The sequence below is a fragment of the Silurus aristotelis genome, assembly GCF_946808225.1.
Source record: "Silurus aristotelis genome assembly, chromosome: 6".
NCBI lineage: Eukaryota > Metazoa > Chordata > Actinopteri > Siluriformes > Siluridae > Silurus > Silurus aristotelis.
This window is the reverse complement of record NC_139579.1, coordinates 30917466-30936847: the sequence shown is the minus strand read 5'-3', so window position 1 is coordinate 30936847 and position 19382 is coordinate 30917466. Positions and strand designations below refer to the sequence as shown.

The window sequence follows — 19382 nt, the reverse complement described above, 5'->3', positions numbered from 1 at the left end:
AATAGATGAAAAAACCTTCTGCTTTTCAAAGCCTCTAAACATGAGCTTCTGTTGCAGCTCCTCTGTTTTCCGCATTTTATCCAATCACATGCATTTATGTGAACTATTTGGCTGAAGCTCATTTTTCTGTGTATTTCTGGAAATATAGTATATGAACAAACATTTGTGGACACCTGACCATAAGTTTGATGTGCTTTGTGAACAGTCCATTCGACATATAGTCCCTGTTTGCTCTTACAATAACCTCTTTTTGGAAGACGTTCCACTAGATTTTTTGGAGATTTGTGATTTGGAGATCATTCAGTTACAACGGTATTGGTAAAATCAGTTACATATGTAGGTGCAGTCAGTGTTCACATTCATCCCAAAGGTGTTCAATAGTGTTTAGAGCTCTATAGCAGGAGATCTTCCACTCCAACCCATGTAAAGCATATGACAATGGAGTTTGTTTTGTGCACAGGGGCATCATCATGCTGGAGCGGATTTGGGTTTCCTAGTTCAAGTGAATGGAAATTTTCTCTCTAACGCATTTACAGATGTCCTATACAATTGTGTACCTTATAATTCATCTCAATTCAATTTGGTTTTATTTTTTTAGAGCACTTTTTTTTCTAAAAGCAACTTTACAGGAATAAAGAGGTTATAAAGTTAAAATGTACAAGTTTATTGCCTGTTAGTTTGTTCCTTATAATTGTAAGTTTGCCCTAATGAGCAAAAACTCCCTTGAGAGGAACCAGACTCAAAAGGGAACTCATTCTCATTACAGAACGTCCAAACTGTTGATATTAATTACAGTACAATTTGGTTGCCAGTCAGGTATCCCAATACTTTGTCCATATAATATCCAATATCCTACTATACAATGCTCACATATTGGCAGACCTTAGAAAAGCGACCCCTTCCATTGTATGGACCAATATTCAACTCAGTATTGCTTGTTGAAGAAAAAGTCAACAATAATTAGAAGAATGCTTTAAGAACATTGAGGATAAATTTGGACTGTATTAATATCAACAGTTTACTACAATGTCTCAGGACCACAGGTTGCATTTAATCATCTATCACTGCACACCTTAACAATGATTAAACTGTAAAGAAATTACACTCTGTGATGAGGATGGGTTCCCCTTTGAGTCAGGTTCCTTTTAAGGTTTCTTCCTCATGCATTCTCAGCGAGTTTTTCATTGCCACATTTACCACTGGCTCATTCATTGGGGACAAACTTACAATTATAAGGAACAAACTTATACAAATGTCCATTACTAAAAGATTTATACAAATAGAAATGAATTAAATTTAATTGAAGAATGTTTAAAGAATTAAAGGTCTACGGTGCTACCTAAAAGTAACCTTGAACCACAAAAAAACCCCACTTCATAATATTATACTGTATTTATACCTATAAAAGATTTTGTTATGCTTCTTAGTCATTAAACTGTAACAGTTCTTTCAGTGCTATAAAACTTTGATGCAAACTTTGTTTAAAAAAAGGATTTTTTAAAAAGTGACTTGGCGTATGCAAATCAGGTGGTGACGATCTTAATGCTGGATTTCAGCAGATGTTTCGTACCCCGCCTAACACCCATATCCTGTCTCCTGCACAATGGCACTTGTACAAAAGAACAGGAAGTGTCAGTCTCTCACAACCATCCAATCAAAGCCATCATTATTCCCCTGTGGATCCCTCCCACAGGAAGTGGCATCTGCATCGTTCGGCAGCTGTGCATGCGTTAGGGTTATTATGGAGTGCTTTTAGATTTTGAGTCGCGCATACACACTGCTGGGCTATTGTGCGCACACTGAATGGAGATCCCCTGCTGAGCGATAGCTTCTTTATACGGTTCCGCCACAAGTGAAGATTACATCTGAGGGAATGATTGAGACTAAATGGGAGTTAGGTTCAGGGTGAGGTTAAGGTTACTGCAAAGGCTTTAGTCCGTAGTAAAAGCAAAGTAAAGATTAGGCATGCATTCAAGATTCCAATGCAGGAAGTGGCTTATATATTATATAGGATTCAACTTAGGCCTAACACCAAGCCTACACCACATGTACAGAAGATTTGTGGACACCTAAGCAGATTGGTATGAACATCCAATTCCACGTTTAGTCCCCATTTCCAGTTATAATAACCTCCACTCTTCTGGGAAGATGTTTGACTAGATTTTGGAGTGTGCTTATAAAGATTTGTCTGAGATTCATTCCAGGGTGTTTGTGAGGTGAGGAAGCCTGGGGTGCAGTCAGCATTTCAATTTATCCCAATAGGGTTTAGGTCAGAGCTCTATAGCAGTCCAATTAAGATCTTCCACTCCAACCCATGTAAAGCATATCTTCCTGGATCTGGCTTTGTGCACAGAGGCATTGTCATGCTGGAACAAGTTTGGATCTTCTAGTTCAAAAGGGAAAATTTCATGCTCCATCCAAATACGTCCTCTACAATTACGTGGTAACAGTTTTGGGGAAGAACCAACTATAGATGGAAAAGTCAGGTGTCCAATACTTTAGTCCCTAAAGTGTATATTACAGCACAGTGAAATGACTAGAGAAGGTTAAGGGCCTTGCTCAAGGGCCCAACAGTGGCAGCTTGCTGCTGCTAGAGCTTGAACCCTGACCTTCTAATCAGTAACCTTTGGCTTTAATGTCATCATGCGTGTCATCTCATAGATTACTAATTAGCCAAGACGTAACTGTGTGTAACTGCGCCATAAAGCTGCTTTGTTTTTTAGAATTTTTAAAAAATCTCTCTCCTTCTTCAATGGATTTAAAATTTGATTAGACCCAAAAATTCTCTTATATTGTTTCATAATTTTTTAAAGCATACACTACAGTAATCATACCAGCAATATGTCAGCATGGCAGACAGCCACTAACCCTTTACTGGAATCACATACTACAGCACTGACCAGCAATTTAGCACCACATCACTAAACACATCACAAACAGTCCAGTATAAACACATATAATGAGTTTCACGAGGGGAGTTTGGTTTGACCCTATGACGCAGGCTTGACCCTGCTTATTCACGGTTAATGATATAAAAAAACGATTACAACTGATTGTCTCAGGAAGTCCCAGACATTATGATTTGCAGTAAATTCTTTGCTGTTTTATTGTGGTGTCTAGAATGAGCCAAGTGCTGATTCATTGCTGATACATTTTATACATGTACTTTACAGCACAGTTTAATTTTCAGCTTGATGATACTGGGGCTTGAACCTCTGACCTTCTGATTAGTAACCCAGAGTCTTCACGAAAGTAACATATATACACGGATATGAATATATATATATATTTATCCCAACATATACCATTCATCCCAAAACACACGCTCTTTATATTTCTGCTTTTATATATTTTATATAAAACTCTTAATTGCACTAAAGTCTTCTACCCTTAAAACTCGCAGCTTCTGAAAACCATATTTCATTTCTTAACAGAGTTAATATTGTTGTATTTGATTTGGTGTCTTATCTTGAATGTTTGGTTAGGCAAGACACACACACACACACACACACACACACACACAGTCTGTTATCAGTGCGTTGCAGACGTCTGCAGGCTGATAATTAACTCAACACGTTGACACAGGTGAGCAACACTAAAAATTTAAACCACAAACACTTACACACACACACACCCACACACACACACACACACACACACACACACACACACACTGAGAGACGTTTTGTTTGCTAAAGTTGTTCTTCGCTGTGAATCTTATCTTAACTACTCAAGGTTCTTAATTCTGCCTTTTGTCTTTCTCTCTTTCTGTCTGGGGTGTGTGTTGCACAGAATACAGGAATCCCCCCACATACATGTATTCATTTCTTAATTGGGAAATCACTACACTGAAATCTAGCATACCAGAAATCCCTTGCTTATCAAATTGGATGGACGGATGTATTAACAGTCTGCTACATAATGGTTCGGGACCACAGTTTACATGAACAGTTCTACTTTTAAGCGATTAACAATACACCCTAACAATGATAGAACTCTAATGAATGGACATTCGGTGTTGAGTATGAGGATGGGTTCCCTTTTTGAGTCTGGTTCCTCTCAAGCTTTCTTCCTCATACCATCTCAGGGAGTTTTTCCTTGTTGCAGTCGCCACTGGCTCACTCATTAGGAATACACTTACAATTATAAGAAAAAGACTTATTGGCACTAAACCTATACACTCTATTATAACGTTATAACCTCTTTATCTCTGTAAAGCTGCTTTGATACTTCCCTCAAACCCAACCTACATCGCACAAAACCGACCAAACCTGATACAAATGTGTTGTCTTCTTTTTTTGCAACAGAAATTCAACTAATTCAACAGATAAAACTATGTTTTATAGCAAAAAAACACCACCAAAGTGAACAGAAATATTTGTATCGATCATTTATTGTGCACCTTCAAACTTTTCTTGAATTCAAATGTAGTCAGACTTCAACTGGAATTTCTATTTTCGATCTATTATTATTGTTCACTATATGTACAAAGGTTCTGGGTTTTCCACTCACATATGCTTCCTCCTCCAAACTCTTACCACCAAGTTGTACACGTAATTGTATACGATGTCTTTGGATGCTGTAGCATGAAATTTGCCCTTTACTTGAACTAGAAGACCAAATCTGACATTACCCCTGTGCCTCTTAATGCTAAAGAGCTCTAAATATTGAACATCTTAGGAATTGAACATCTTAGGAATCTCACTGACTGCACCCTAGACCTCCTCGCCTCACCTCACCTACATCTATATCTGACTTTACTAAAAGCTTTGATGCTGAATGAAATCTCAGAAATCTCCCCAAGCCCACTCCAAAAATCTAGAGAAACATCTTCCCAGAAGGTTATTGTAACGGGAAATGGGGAAGCTTTTTATTAATCATAGGTACAGATCAGCCATAACATTATGACCACCTACCTAATATTGTGTTGGTCTCACTTTTGCTGCCAAAACAGTCGTGACCCATTGTGCATAAACAGCATGAACTTCTTCAGCAGTTTGAGCTACAGGAGCTCGTCTGTTGGATCGGACCACACGGAGCAGCCTTCGCTCCACATGTGCATCAATGAGCCTCGGCCGCCCACGACCCTGTTGCCGGTTCTTCCTTGGTGCAATTTTGATAGATACTGACCACTGCAGACCAGGAACAGCCCACAAGAGCTGCAGTTTTAGAGATGCTCTGACCCAGACGTCTAGACGTCACATTTTGGCCCTTGTTAAACTCAAATCCTTAAGCTCGCCTATTTTTTATGCTTCTAACATCAACTTTGAGGACAAGATGTTCATTTGTTGTCTAATATATATATATATATATATATATATATATATATATGAATACAACATATAAAAAAAAAATCATTTTTCTGTTTGGGTCACTTCATTTTTTTCAGCCAAAAACCAGATCTAATACACTCTCATTTACACTTCTAATTCAAGCACTCTTCTCATTCTGGTGTTTTCTTCTCCTTTGTCCCTTTTGTTTCTCTTCTGATTCACAGATGAAACAAATTGATGGTTGCTGTGCATTGTGCTTTTGTGTGTGTGTGTGTGTGTGTGTGTGTGTGTGTGTGTGTGTGTGTGTGTGTGTGTGTGTGTGTGTGTGTGTGTGTGCGTGCGTGCGTGCGTGTGTGTGTATATATGCATGTGTATTAGGTATTGCCTGAGGCCTCTCTTCTATCTCACAGAAACCACACATATGCTACTGTTTCACAAAGTGTGTGTGTGTGTGTGTGTGTGTGTGTGTGTGTGTGTGTGTGTGTGTGTGTGTGTGTGTGTGTGTGTGTGTGATCTGGCATCTCCTTATGCATTCCCACCTGATTACATGTTTCCTAGTTGAATATATTTATGAAGTGTGTGTGTGTGTGTGTGTGTGTGTGTGTGTGTGTGTGTGTGTGTGTGTGTGTGTGTGTGTGGGTGTGTGTGTGTGTGTGTGTGGGTGTGTGTACTGTGATGGTAGGCAAACGCTGATGGTTTCAATAAGTTAGTGGGGGAGCACTTCGTCTGATTAGCCGACAGTCTGTCCAAGCTGTGGTCTGTAATCAGGTCAAATTGTGGTTCTCTGTTTGTGTGTGTGTGTGTGTGTGTGTGTGTGTGTGTGTGCGTGCGTGCGTGCGTGCGTGCGCATCTGCGTGTGTGTGTGTGTGTGCGTGCGTGCGTGCGTGCGTGCTGTATCTTAAATCTTGAGGTGAGAATGAAAGGAGCATTGACCCAGATCTGTTAGATGGCAGAGGGGGGTGTATGAAAATCAGCTGTTGGCTTCTCAATAGAAATTTGACCTCAGTAGTGAATTGGTGGAAAAACATTAGAAGAGAGAGAGAGAGAGAGAGAGAGAGAGAGAGAGAGAGAGAGAGAGAGAGAGAGAGAGAGAGAGAGAGAGAGAGAATGACTGGAGGCAAAGTAGGCTAAAACTAGTAGCTCTACACATGACATCGGACTGGCTTTGATAATGGGTATTGACTCCAATGACCCAGAACAGTATGAATGGATGATTTGCTCTCTTTCTCTCTCATTTTCTTTCTCTTTCTTTCCTTCTCAAAACCAATCTGAGAGCTCTCGTTTTCCATGTGTCTTTTCTTGATTTTTATCACAGTGAAGAAAAAAAAAGTGAGCATCTGCAAATTGAATACCTGCCACAACGTTGACATCAGCAAACCGCTTACTCACATGTCCTCCATCTGCCCTGTACAGTAAAAACCAGGATTCATCCGTAAAGAGAACATCTCTCCAAAGTGCGCCATCGAATGTGAGCATTTGCCCAAGTCGGTTACGACGACGAACTGCAGTCAGGTCGAGATGAGGATGATAAGCATGCGGATGAGCTTCCCTGAGATTTCTGACAGTTTGTGCAGAAGTTCTTTGGTTATGCAAACAGATTTCTGGTCTCAGACAATCTTGGAGGTGAAGATGCTGGATGTGGAGGTCCTTGGGCTGGTGTGGTTACACGTGGTCTGCGGTTGTGAGGCCGGTTGGATGTACTGCCAAATTCTCTAAAACACCTTTGGAGATGGCTTATGGTAGAGAAATGAACATTCACTTCACAAGCAACAGCTCCGGTGGACGTTCCTGCAGTCAGCATGCCAATCGCACGCTCCCTCAAAACTTGCGACATCTGTGGCATCGTGCGGTGTGATAAAACTGCACATTTTAGAGTGGCCTTTTATTGTGTCCAGCCTGAGGCACACCTGTGGAATAATCATACTGTCTAATCAGCATCTTGATCTGCCACACCTGTGAGGTGGATGGATTAATACGGCAAAACACAAATTTAGAGGCACACAATTGTATAGATTGTATTTGGATGTGGTAACATAAAAATTTCCACTACACTTGAACTATGAGATCCAGACCAGTTACAGCATGACAGTGCCCCTGAGCACAAAGCCAGCTCCATGGACATATGCTTTACATGGGTTGGAGTGGAAGATCTCCTGCTGTTGAGCTCCAAACCTACTTTGAATTTGCTGACACTCTTATTGCTAAATGAATCTCCACAAATCTCCACATTCACACTCCAAGCTCTAGTGGAACTTTTGTCTATATAGTGTATGTATATATATATCAGCTGTCAAACCCATCAGATTTTTCATTATTTAATTTTTTTCATTGTTTAATAATAGAAGGGAATGTGATGAAATGTAAAATTGGAATTTCCATTGCAATGCAGACTCATAATTCAAGGTCACAAAGGTTTGTGCTGCAGCATTCGACATAAATTCTTCTTTTTTTTTGGTACTTTTAGCATGTTGATTCGATGTCCCAAGTTTTCAATAGAAAATATATATCAATATTCATGGCCATATATATATATATATATCAAGATGGGACAGATGGCAGACAGTTATGCACTAAGCAGGAACACCTGCTTTTAAAACTGTACCCACAAAACACAGTGCTTTTTTTTTTACCAGAAGAAAATGTTTATGTTTGGGATTTAATAATACAAATTAAAAACAATTTCCTTCCAGAATATTTCCTGAAGTATTTACTTCAGCTTCAGCATCTCCCTTCACTAAGAGCGGATAAATAGCAAGGCTTTGTGCATGGGGATGGGGTTCAAGACGCCCTGAAAGCTTTTCTTCTCGGGGAGGCTCTAATTATGCGCACCGATTGTCGGCGGCTCGATTGTGTGCGTCCAGCTGCACGTGTGGAAGGTCGAGCGAGAGAAGGAGAATATGCCGAGTGAATTGTGTTTGTATATGTGTGTGTGTGTGTGTGTGTGTGAGTGCAAATGATGATTCTAATAAAAATGCTTGATGAAATTTGGATATGTTTTCAAAAAAAGTTCCCTGTAAATGACCAATGAAGTATAATTCTACTCAGAATCCCCTAATGAATTCCAATAACTAGCTAACATCTGAGATTAGTTGTAATCTAGAGATTAGAATTAATTTATGAGTAACCAAAATTAGCTCTTTTTCTAATCTTTCAAATGTCAATCTTGAAAAAGAACTTTCACAACGCAAATTAGCTCGTGAACATTTGAAAGATTTGTACTAATTAAAGGTAAGCAAACAGCCGAGTGGTAGCTCAAATGGTTAGATGTTCAACTTCTGATTTGAAGGCCATGAGTTCAAATCCCAGTAACCCACCAAGCTACCAAAGGCTCGTGAGCGAGGCCCTTGACCCTCAACTGTGTTTGTATAAACGCTCAGTATGAGGGTGTCTGCCGAATTGTAAATGAATCCCGAATCTCTCGAAGCTAGCATGTTATTAACCCTGACCATCCAAAATAGCTGAATCTTTCAAATGTTAGCTAGCATGAAACTTACGCTGGCCAGTTAAGTAGGAAAAAATAGCTAAGTGCCAATCGCAAGGTAACATTTGACAGATTTGTAAACATTTATGCTAAGAGCGGATAGCTTTCTTTCTCATCAGGCATAAACACTCATAATCAAGCACATTGCTAGCTCTAATTAAAACAGCATCTTTCAAATGTTAGCTAGCATAAAACAATTGCTGACCATGCAAAGGATCAAGCTTAATTTATAATCTTTCAAATGATTGAACAGTCAATTTAATCTCAAGTCAATTCAAAGGGAGAGAGAGAAAAGGAGAGCAGAAATAGAGTAAATGAGACAGATGTGGAAATATTGCACTCGCTGTGAGGATGAAAGGAGAAAGAGCTTCTCTAACTTTAGAAACCTTTTCACACTGAGGTGCTACTTAGGTACCAAGCTACAGGCACCATTTATACTGAGGCACTACAAAGGAACCAGTCTATGTGTACCTTTTTATACTTTGGCACTACTAAGGTAGCAAGCTACAGGTACCTTTTTTATAATGAAGCACTACTAAGGAACCAAACTACAGGTACATTTTTTAAATAATGAGTCACTATTAAGGAACCAAGCTACAGGAATTTTTTTTCCTTAATGAAGCACAACTAAGTAGCAGGTACCCTTTTTTTAAACTAAGGCACAAACTTAGGTGCCAAGCTAAAGGTACCTTTTCATACTGAGGCACTACTAAGGTACCAAACTACAAGTACCTATTTTTACTAAGCTACTAAGCCTACACGTGTCAGTGAAAAAGCCCAGACTGCAGAGTGAATCAATGTTTTGTCCCAGAGATATGTGATATGCGTTACAGGGTGTGACCTACATTATTAGGCGTAATTATGGTTGTGTACATGCTATTATTGCACACTGCATCAAGAAAGGACAGGGGTGAATGTTTCTATTTGTTTAGCACACATTTCATCGTTTCACGCAAATAGTAAAGGAGAAAGAGTCGCATACTTGTTTGGGTTTCTAATTGGTAAGTTAGTGTTTAGTGATTCACAAAGGAACCATGGACGGTAGGAACAATTTAGCCAAAGACACCTTTAAATACTTTTCTTCGTAATCTCATAGCTAGCATGGAAATAATGTTGAGCAGGCAAACTAGCTGAATGCCAACTCGACTCACATTCGAGGGATTAATAATAATCCAAGACTAACTCAATTTAGCTCTGTTCTTTATCTTTCGAAAGGTCAGCTAGCATGAAAAGAATGGTTACAATGTAGACTAGCTGAATGCATAGAGATAGCTAACATTTCATTATTCGAGGTAAACAAACAACAGTTCTATTCTAATCTGAACAGTTGTGAATTCAAATCGCAGCACCAACAATTATTTGCTAAGACAAACCAATTATATCTCTTTTTTTTTTATCTTTCGTTTGCTAGCACAGACATAATGCTTAGCATGCAAGAACTGAGAGTAAGGAAGTCAAAAAAAGTTAACATTTGAGAGATTCATCATTATTGAAAAGCAAACAAACAATACTGGTAGCTCTGTGGTTACACGGTTGGACTTCTGTTTGGAAGGTCATATGTTCAAATCCCACTGTAGGGCCCTTGAGCAACTGATCAGTTGTGTAAATGAGATTATTGTAAGTTGCACTGGATAAAGGTATCTGCCAAGTGCTATAAATGTTACTGTATTCCTAATTTCTCATAGCTAGCATCTTAGTAACTTTGACCATCCAAAGTAGCTGAATGCCGAAAACTTGTTAAAAACTAATTAAAGGTAAGCAAACAGCCGAGTGGTAGCTCAAATGGTTAGATGTTCAACTTCTGATTTGAAGGCCATGAGTTCAAATCCCAGTAACCCACCAAGCTACCAAAGGCTCCTGAGCGAGGCCAAAGTAGCTGAATGCCGAAAACTAGCAAACATTGGAGAGATTATTGGCTAAAACAAAGCAATGATTTCCCTGTTCTGAATCTTTTAAAAGTTAGCTAACACAAACATAACGCTGACCATGCAAATAACTGAAATGACAATAGCTAGCTAGCATTTAAAAGATTATTTGTTTAGGCAAATTCCTCTCTTCCTAATATTTTGAATGTTAGCTAGCATCATGAGTATCGTATAGACTTACACAATTATAAAACAATAATCATGGTTGTGTACTTTCTATATTCCCAAAAATACACCAAGAAAAGATAAGGATGGATCAGTGTATATGTTTAGCGTTCGTTCCTTCCCATTTTATATATAGAATGTACAAATTTTACCTTAGGATATATTTTGGACAGGCTTCCTGTGGAAACCCTACAAGATTGTAGACTATTATTCTGACATACTGTCATGTGTAGTATGTTTGAATGTGAGTTTATGGAGCATGGTTTTAGTCGGAGATCTTGCAAATGGGCCCCATAACCTGAAATAACTCTTTATTTGTGTAGCACTTTTTTTTTTTAACAATAGATATTACCACAGAGCAGCTTTAAATGTATGGATGTAGATTAACTAGATTGTAAAAAGTAAGACTGAGTGAACAGTGGAAAGGAAAAGCCTCTTAGATAACAGGAAGAGGAAACCTTGAAGAGAACCAGACTCAAAAGAAAACCCATGTTCTTCTGAATGATTACTCTCTTACAGCTGTGTACTGCGATGTCAAACAGTACTAAGTGGTTTGAAAGCATGTTCAGCTTACTGTGAGACTTGGGAAGTCTTCATGATGACATACTTCCTCAAACAGTTTATTCCCAGCTCTCACCCTTGCTTTCTTCAAGGAAAGGGCATTTCCTCAAGCAGTCCATGCTCTATAAAGTGCCCTGTGAATTGCATGTATATATTTTATTAAGGCGCAAGCCAGATAAAATGTGTTAAAATAACAATTTTGGTCATAAGACCAAAAGTATTGGCACACATCTTTTCCACCCATATATGCTTCTTCTCCAAACTACTACCACAATTGTCTAATACAATTTTTCAATCATTTGAAACCTGTTCCAGCATGACACTGCCCCTGTGCACAAAGCCAGCTCCGTAATGATATGCTTTACATGGGTTAGAGTCGATCCTGAGTACACTTCTTCAGTGCTCTGACCTCAACCGTATTGAACTCCAGGCCTCCTCACCTCACCTACATCAGTACCTGGTTTTCCTAAAACCCTTGTGGCTGAATGAAGTGGAACAAAATCTTCCCAGAAGAGTGGAGCCTATAAGAACAGGAAATTAGGGACTAAATGCCCTCAGTGTCTGAATTCTGAATCTGCATTTGAGATTTCTCTCAATATCCTAAATGACATTATATCAAGATGTTTTTTATTATTATTATTTTGATTAATTCATTAATTTATTGTTGCACTTTAATTTCTAAAGGGGTTCCTTCAATATCCCCTTATCCCCCAAAAGCTTCTTGACTTGACTTGACTTATCCTTTTTTTAACTACATTAGAATCCCCACCCCACCCCCCGCTGTTACAGTTTTTCTCATTTGCTTTGGAGCGTTTTTCAAATCAGAAATGAAATTCTCAAATCTACTCGTTCAACCTCCACATCATTAAGTCACTTGTGCACATCATAAAAGCAATTTCCCTTTGCTTTGATCAAATTGTGAACGCTTTGCTACATTCATTTAATTTGCTGTGTACAATTTTCTGCCATTTCCTACATTCAGTCGTTCATGTCATTTTGACCAAAATATATTATACTAGTTTGACCTGAAGAGTCTTACAGTCATTGAATGAAAATTGGTTAAACCATCATCTGTCATCTACAAATTTCTATTAAACTTTTGATTTTTTGTAAATGCATCTTGAATTGATGAATTGTGTAAATAAATCTTGGATTTCACTAATCAAATCAAATTTGATTTGTCTCATACACATACATACAGTGTACGACATGCAGTGAAATGCTTTTTACGACGGTCCGGCATGAGGGAATAGGGATGAGGGATGAGGAGAAAAATAAACCAAGAATAAAGAAGGCAGAGTATAAACTATATAAAATATAAAAAATATATAATGATATATATTAGAAAATAAAAAAATAAAAAAATAAAACATATGGGTGGGTGGACGGCATCAGATCAACCCGTGATCAACTAGCTCTCCAAAACAGGTCAAAAGTGAATCTTGTGAACCTTCAATTGGCGACAAACAGAACTACAATTTCTGAAAATAGATGAACAATCAAGAAACAAACAGATACTAATACAGTAAAAGTGTGACTTCTGTCTGGTCTCTTGCAATCAATATAAATTCAATTTGCAATCAGATAAATAAATCTGTACTGCTGAAATTTATAGATGCCATACAGAAGAAATTCATCCTTACAACCATTTTAACCCAACCAGTAATTTACATCAGGAAAAACTGAAACTGTGCGCCATCACAATGACAACATGACTAAACATTTTGACGATCATTAAGTCATCAATTCAAGACACATTTACATGAAGGAACGTTTTATAACAACATTTTGTAAAAGAAATTGAAGCTCACAGATGATGACAACTGGATTCACCATTATGCATTCAATGACTTGTGCAATAGACTGAGGCCGAGATGTTTTAGGGGTTAAAACTATTCAGGTGAAAACCGGTGCAATATATTTTGATCAATAATAATTGATAATATTAATCACTTGATAATGTAGGAAACAGCATACGGTTGTACACAATCGATTAAATGAACGTACCAAAGTGTTTGCAATTTGTTTAAAGCAACAAGAAAGTGCTTTTATGATGTGGATGTTGAAGTAATTTGAAGAATTTCTTTTCTGATCTGAGCAAGGCTCCAAAGTTTTATCATTTTTTTTATCTTTTATGTTGTACAAATATTTATATATTCATCTGCACATCTGTCAGTTTGCACAATTGCTACCACTTTTGCACTTTTGCTTAAAATGTATTTGGTTGCTGTCTATCTGTAATGACAATAAAGTTCTATCTAGCTATCTTCTAGCTATAAATAATGCAGTGTATGTGTGCACAGTGTCCTTGTCATGGACCTATTCATGGTGGAATTCTTCTTGACGTTCCTTCAGAGTTTCTGGGACAGGGTCTGGTGCCACGGCATCCCTGAACATCTGGATGATAAATGGCTGGATTAACTCAATGTGTCTAATATTATGATTATGATTCACTAATGTATTTTCATTTCAGGTTCCTACAGCTTATAAATGACGAATGAATTAAAAAAGTGAAAAGGGTTTGCAAGATTGCATGTACTTGGTGGAGATGTGTGTAAGAACTTGTTGCTGAGGTCATACCATGGTGTTTTCTTTAAAGTCGAATTTCCCTTTCAGGTGTATAAAGATATTAATCATTTGACTAAAGGTGCCATCTTGATGCTACATTTGATCCACTGCATTCTAAGAAGCTCTGGGTTCAGATACAGTACAGTGGAAGAGCCTTATGAAGGGCTTTTCAGGAGTCCCTCCGAGAAGCTCCACAGCTCGCCCCGTGTAGGCGGGACCATCGGGCTGTAAAGACGGGAGTGGCGTCCCGGTCGACCAACCAGCGCTGGAGAGGGTGAATGGGTGACGTCACGAGGCTGGCGCCGGGCTGTCTGGGAGTCGCGCGCTAGATCAACACAGCTGGAGCGGGCTAGGACACACAGCTGGGCCGCCAGCGCATTCCTGCACAAAAACAGGATTGTGAGAAAAAGGAAAAATGGGAACAGAGGTGGGGCGGGAGGGGCACTTATGCGCGCATACACACACACACACACACACACACACACACACACACACACACACACACACACACACACTTTGGAGTATACTATAAATGCATGAGTTTAAAAAAGAGAAAGAGAGTATCTTGGTGATGGCTTGGATTTCTCCCTCTTTTTCTATTGTATTTCCCTTAACTTTATCTCTCTCTCTCTCTCTCTCTCTCTCTCTCTCTCTCTCTCTCTCTCTCTCTCTTGCTCTCTCTCTCTCTCTCTCTCTCTCTCTCTCTCTCTCTCTCTCTCTCTCTGAATTCCATTAAACACATCGCTCAGATATTTCACACGACAATGCAGATCCACTCCAACCAAATGGTCTGATAACATCCATCCATATACCCAATTATCTGTGTGTGTGTGTGTGTGTGTGTGTGTGTGTGTGTGTGTGTGTGTGTGTAGTCTGTCATGGGAGTTCGCTCCTGACGCCAGGGTGTCTGCTGGCCATGGGAGTAACAGATTTACGTATTTAAACCAGAACTTCTGTGTGTGTGTGTGTGTGTGTGTGTTTATGTTTATGTTTAATAGATATATTCAGATATACAGATTTATATTTTTTAGAAGATAAACAGACAGACAGACAGAGAGGCAGGCAGACAGACAGACAGAGAGGCAGGCAGACAGACAGACAGACAGACAGACAGACAGACAGACAGGCAGACAGACAGACAGACAGACAGACAGACAGACAGACAGAAAGGCAGGCAGGCAGATAGATAGATAGATAGATAGATAGATAGATAGATAGATAGATAGATAGATAGATAGATAGATAGATAGATAGATAGATAGATAGATAGATAGATAGATAGATAGATGCCCTTGAAGGTGTCTCATGGTTGAGGAACTGAGTTCTTGTCCAGGCGCTGATCTTTTACCTGGAGAACACAACACCAGCAGGAACTTGGCCAGCTGTGCATGTTCCTCCAGCTGCATGCCGTTTCTCTCGCTGACATTGAGATGTTTGGGTTCACTGGCCTCAAATCTCCACTAGAATTCATCACCAGGATTATTTTTAGCTTATTTTAGTTGACAACTTCTCAGCTCTGGTGGCTTTCCTCATTCCTCAATCCTCCTTCCTCTGAGCGACACTTCCGTTCCACCAATCACGAGCTAAAGATCTGCATCGAGCTCTCCCATTGGTCGCGAGTTTGTTTATTCTGGCCAGGAGGAGGAGAGACGCGCGGGCACGCGATATAAAAGCGCGGGCACGCTGACAGCTGCGTGCGTAGCAGGTTTGAGCTTCTTGAGCGCGAGGTGGATACAGGTGTCTGAAATACAAACATCTCTTTGGATATTCAGGGGATCGAAAACAAGATGAAGGCCATCAGTCCAGTGCGCTCGGTGAGAAGTTGTTACGAGGCGGTGTGCTGCATTTCGGAGCAGAGTTTGTCCATCAGCAGGAGCCGGAGTCCGACCGAGGAACCGGTTGGAGCGCTGAACGACATGAACGACTGCTACTCGCGCCTGAAGGAACTGGTCCCGAGCATCCCTCAGAACAAATCCGTCAGCCAGATTGAGATCTTACAGCATGTAATCGACTATATTTTCGATCTCCAGATCGCCCTGGAAAGTCCTACAGCCGCTCCAGAGATGCTGAAGGCACTGAAGGTGAGTCCTCCATCCTCCCATCATATCATGTATCCTTTAACCAGACATGACATGACCATGAGATGCAAGACGTTCTTTCTCTTCATGCTTGTTCATGTTTCTCGAACAGAGCTCAGAGATCAAGCACAGTCTGTCCAAAGAAAGTGATGGAGCTCTGTGCCATTAGAGGAGAAAAGAAAGTTCTTCTTCTTCTTCTCCTTTATCGGTAAGTGTGAAGCTTTTTTTGAACTTTGTGTATTAGGATCTGTAAGGGTTTGGAGAGCAGTGAAGCTCATGATGTTTGTCTTGGATGGATTGAAGTTCTCCAGGCGGATCTTCATGCATTCTTTAAAATTTCAGAAGTTCACCATGTACTCTACTTAATCATCTATCTGACCAACATTAGAGGTGTGTGTGTGTGTGTGTGTGTGTGTATTTTTATATATAAAGTCAACTTTAGAACAACCCACATTCTTCCTGTTAGTCATCGAGCCAGTCATCAAAAAAGTTTACATCTCAAGCATTTCATCATCGTTATGAAGAAAGAAAGAAAACGTTCTCAGTGGAAAAAGTTTTCTCCTCTAAAGACGAGGGGACGTGATCCCACAGGAGAGCAGACAGATTCCAGCTCTTATCAGCTTGGGTTAATGAAAGTTTTCCAGCTGGCGCCAGACTGTCTGCAGTTTGAATGGCTTGTGTGTGTGTGTGTGTGTGTGTGTGTGTGTGTGTGTGTGTGAGATTGAGGGGGAGGAGAGAAAGAAAGGGAGAGCGCTGACTTTACTTTTCTCTTTCCCATCTATGTTGCAGGTGCAGGACAGAAACTTCTCCACTCATGGACAAGAGAGAGGGAGTGAAGGGGCTGAACACTCTCACACACTCTTTTACACACACACTCTCACACACACTCACACGACGAGTGTGGTTATTCAGAGTGTGGGAAAAGAACCTGCACCCCACTCGAACCGTGCAGTCTTTGGTCACTGGACACTTGAACGCACCAAAGCTGAAGATTTCTGGAGTCCGGAGATAAAGCTCTCGTTTTTTTTTTTTTTTTTTTCTTTCAGTTTTTTTTTATTAGTATTATATATGTACAATCATTCCTCTTTGTGTGATGCTACAATCAAGCATTGTGTATTGCTGACTGGTTGCATTCCAAGCTATTAAGACGACACACACTTTACATTCCCCGAGTTACTCTTGAGTCTTTCTCTTTTTCTTTTCTCTTTTTTTTTTTTTTTTTTTTCCCCTCCAGTAAATTCCAACCCATTCAGTTACCACCATCACAATGATCTTTATCACATGTAATTTTTTTTGTTTGTTTTGTTTTTTAAAGGTTGTATGGATTATAAACAGATTCTAATGTCAACTCTATAAATATAGAGTGAATTGTAAAAGTTTGTGGGGATTCTACATTTCTGCAGACTGTATATATATATATATATATGTACGTGCTGAGTTTTATAAACTCTCATACATTGTTTTTTTTTCTATACGTTCACCTTTTTTTTTTTTTTTTTGCTAAAGAAATAAATCACTTGAAGAGAAAGAACAATGCCTGTTGTGCATGTCTGATATTATGGTCCAGCACAATGCTGCAGCTCAGACTCCTATTGAGACACACAGCTGGGCATTGGTGAGCTATTTCTTTACCACTGAATGAGAATAATGCATCGGTTGGGTGACTGACACGGCCGGGGAGACGAAATGGCTCTTGGGGGGGGGAATACTTCGGCTGAGTAGAGGTGTTTTTACATGGAGTGAGAGTTTAATCATTTACTTTCTTACTTGGGGATTTGGCTGATGCTTTAATCCAAATGTAGCTGAGTAGGTCGTCCTCAGTGATCCAAGATTGGGTGTTTGAAAGCACCTTGAACACCATGTAGCAAATATCCTACATTAGGAATGATCTCATGGATCCTTTTTTATTTTTTAACCTCAAAACAAACCACACTGTACATGACATAACACTGGGTCTACATTCTAAGCTAATCATTTGCTTTATTTCTACAACTGATTAGTACTCACAACATACTTTTGAATCTGAATACAGACAGCACAGACAGTGAAGAACCAGCCCCAGACTTTAGTCTGCTACGAGAAAGGTGATTCTAGTCGAATGAGCACTTTTTTTAGTTAGGATCTAGCACCATCTAGTGGTCATGGAATGATTGCGCAGCCTGTGTTCCTGTCTTTATTATCTCAAATTTGCTAAAGACAAAAAGGCCACAAAAGGTCAAGAATATAAACAAATATTTGGAGTCACAGTTAAATTCCGAACAAAACTTTCTAATCGGTGTGACAACAATAAACAATGAATTGTAACCTGTTCACAACATTTTTTTAAATGTTAATAAAAAAAAGAATGCAATGATTCGCAACATGAAATTTTTTCATGATAAAACATGGAAAACAAATGTTTAAACTGAGGAAATGGATAATTTTTTATGGAATAAAAAAATACTTTTTTTTCTCCAACAACTGGTGGATTATTTTGCAACTAATTACAATATTTGGCAACAATTCACTAACATGATTAGATGAAAAAAAGAGTATATGTAAAAAGCTCGATCGTGCAAAGAAGAGGCTGGGTGCTGAACTGGCCTGCAGGCAAGACCTTTTAAATGAAAAAATATGACAAAGAAGACCCAGGATACGAATGAAATACATTTTCTTTCCCCAGACTCCAGCAATTGGTCACCTCAGTTCCCAAACCTATAGTAGATGCAACACAGTAGTAAACATGGTCCTGTCACAACTTTTTTGAGACGTGTTGTAGCCATCAAAATAAATATGAGGGTTTTTTTTTAAATGATCAATTTTCTTAGTTTAAACATTGGATATGTTTTGCATATTCTATTGTGTTTTTCCACAAGAGAACATACAAAATACGGGTTTATGAAATTTGCAAATCATTGCATTCTGTTTTTATGTACATTTTACAGTGTCCTAACTTTCATAAAATTAGGGTTGTATTTTAAAATAAATGTTATTTATTTCGTTTTTATTTATTTGTTAGTCATTTTGTTCGTGTGCTTAGAAGATTGTGGTGTCCAGTTGCTTTGAAATGTTATTTCTCTCTTTTTGCTGTGGAATGTAATTTATTTGTAAAATAAAAAAGAAATAGCAAGGATATTTATAACAGCAATGAATCTAATTTCTCTAATAATATAAATGACTTTCATCTGATATTCTGTCTTGCACCACCACCCTTAAACCTGTTCATGGCCACGATTGTTAGTAATTTGTTCCTAATATTCCTTTAATTCTAGACTTAGACATATTTTTCACTCTCTGGCTCTAGTCAGAGACAAAAACTAGCGTCTGTCAATTATGCAAGAAGGCAAATACT

General features: G+C 38.9%; 1 protein-coding gene across 1 annotated transcript; it reads left to right on the top strand.

Moving 5' to 3' along the window:
* The first annotated feature begins 15653 nt into the window (after positions 1–15653).
* id3 (inhibitor of DNA binding 3) lies at positions 15654–17579 on the top strand. The gene is made up of 3 exons (XM_083544958.1): positions 15654–16054; positions 16164–16259; positions 16841–17579. Exons 1-2 carry the CDS (start codon positions 15761–15763, stop codon positions 16218–16220), a joined length of 351 nt encoding a protein of 116 aa, XP_083401084.1. The 5' UTR covers positions 15654–15760; the 3' UTR covers positions 16221–16259; positions 16841–17579.
* Positions 17580–19382: the final 1803 nt, after the last annotated feature.

What these genes read in the sequence shown, in the direction of transcription:
- id3 (XM_083544958.1), top strand. Translation starts at nt 15,761, where the DNA reads ATGAAGGCCATCAGTCCAGTGCGCTCGGTGAGAAGTTGTTACGAGGCG. An exon ending in AGATGCTGAAGGCACTGAAG is followed by an intron (nt 16,055 to 16,163) that starts GTGAGTCCTCCA and finishes TTTCTCGAACAG; the next exon opens with AGCTCAGAGATCAAGCACAG.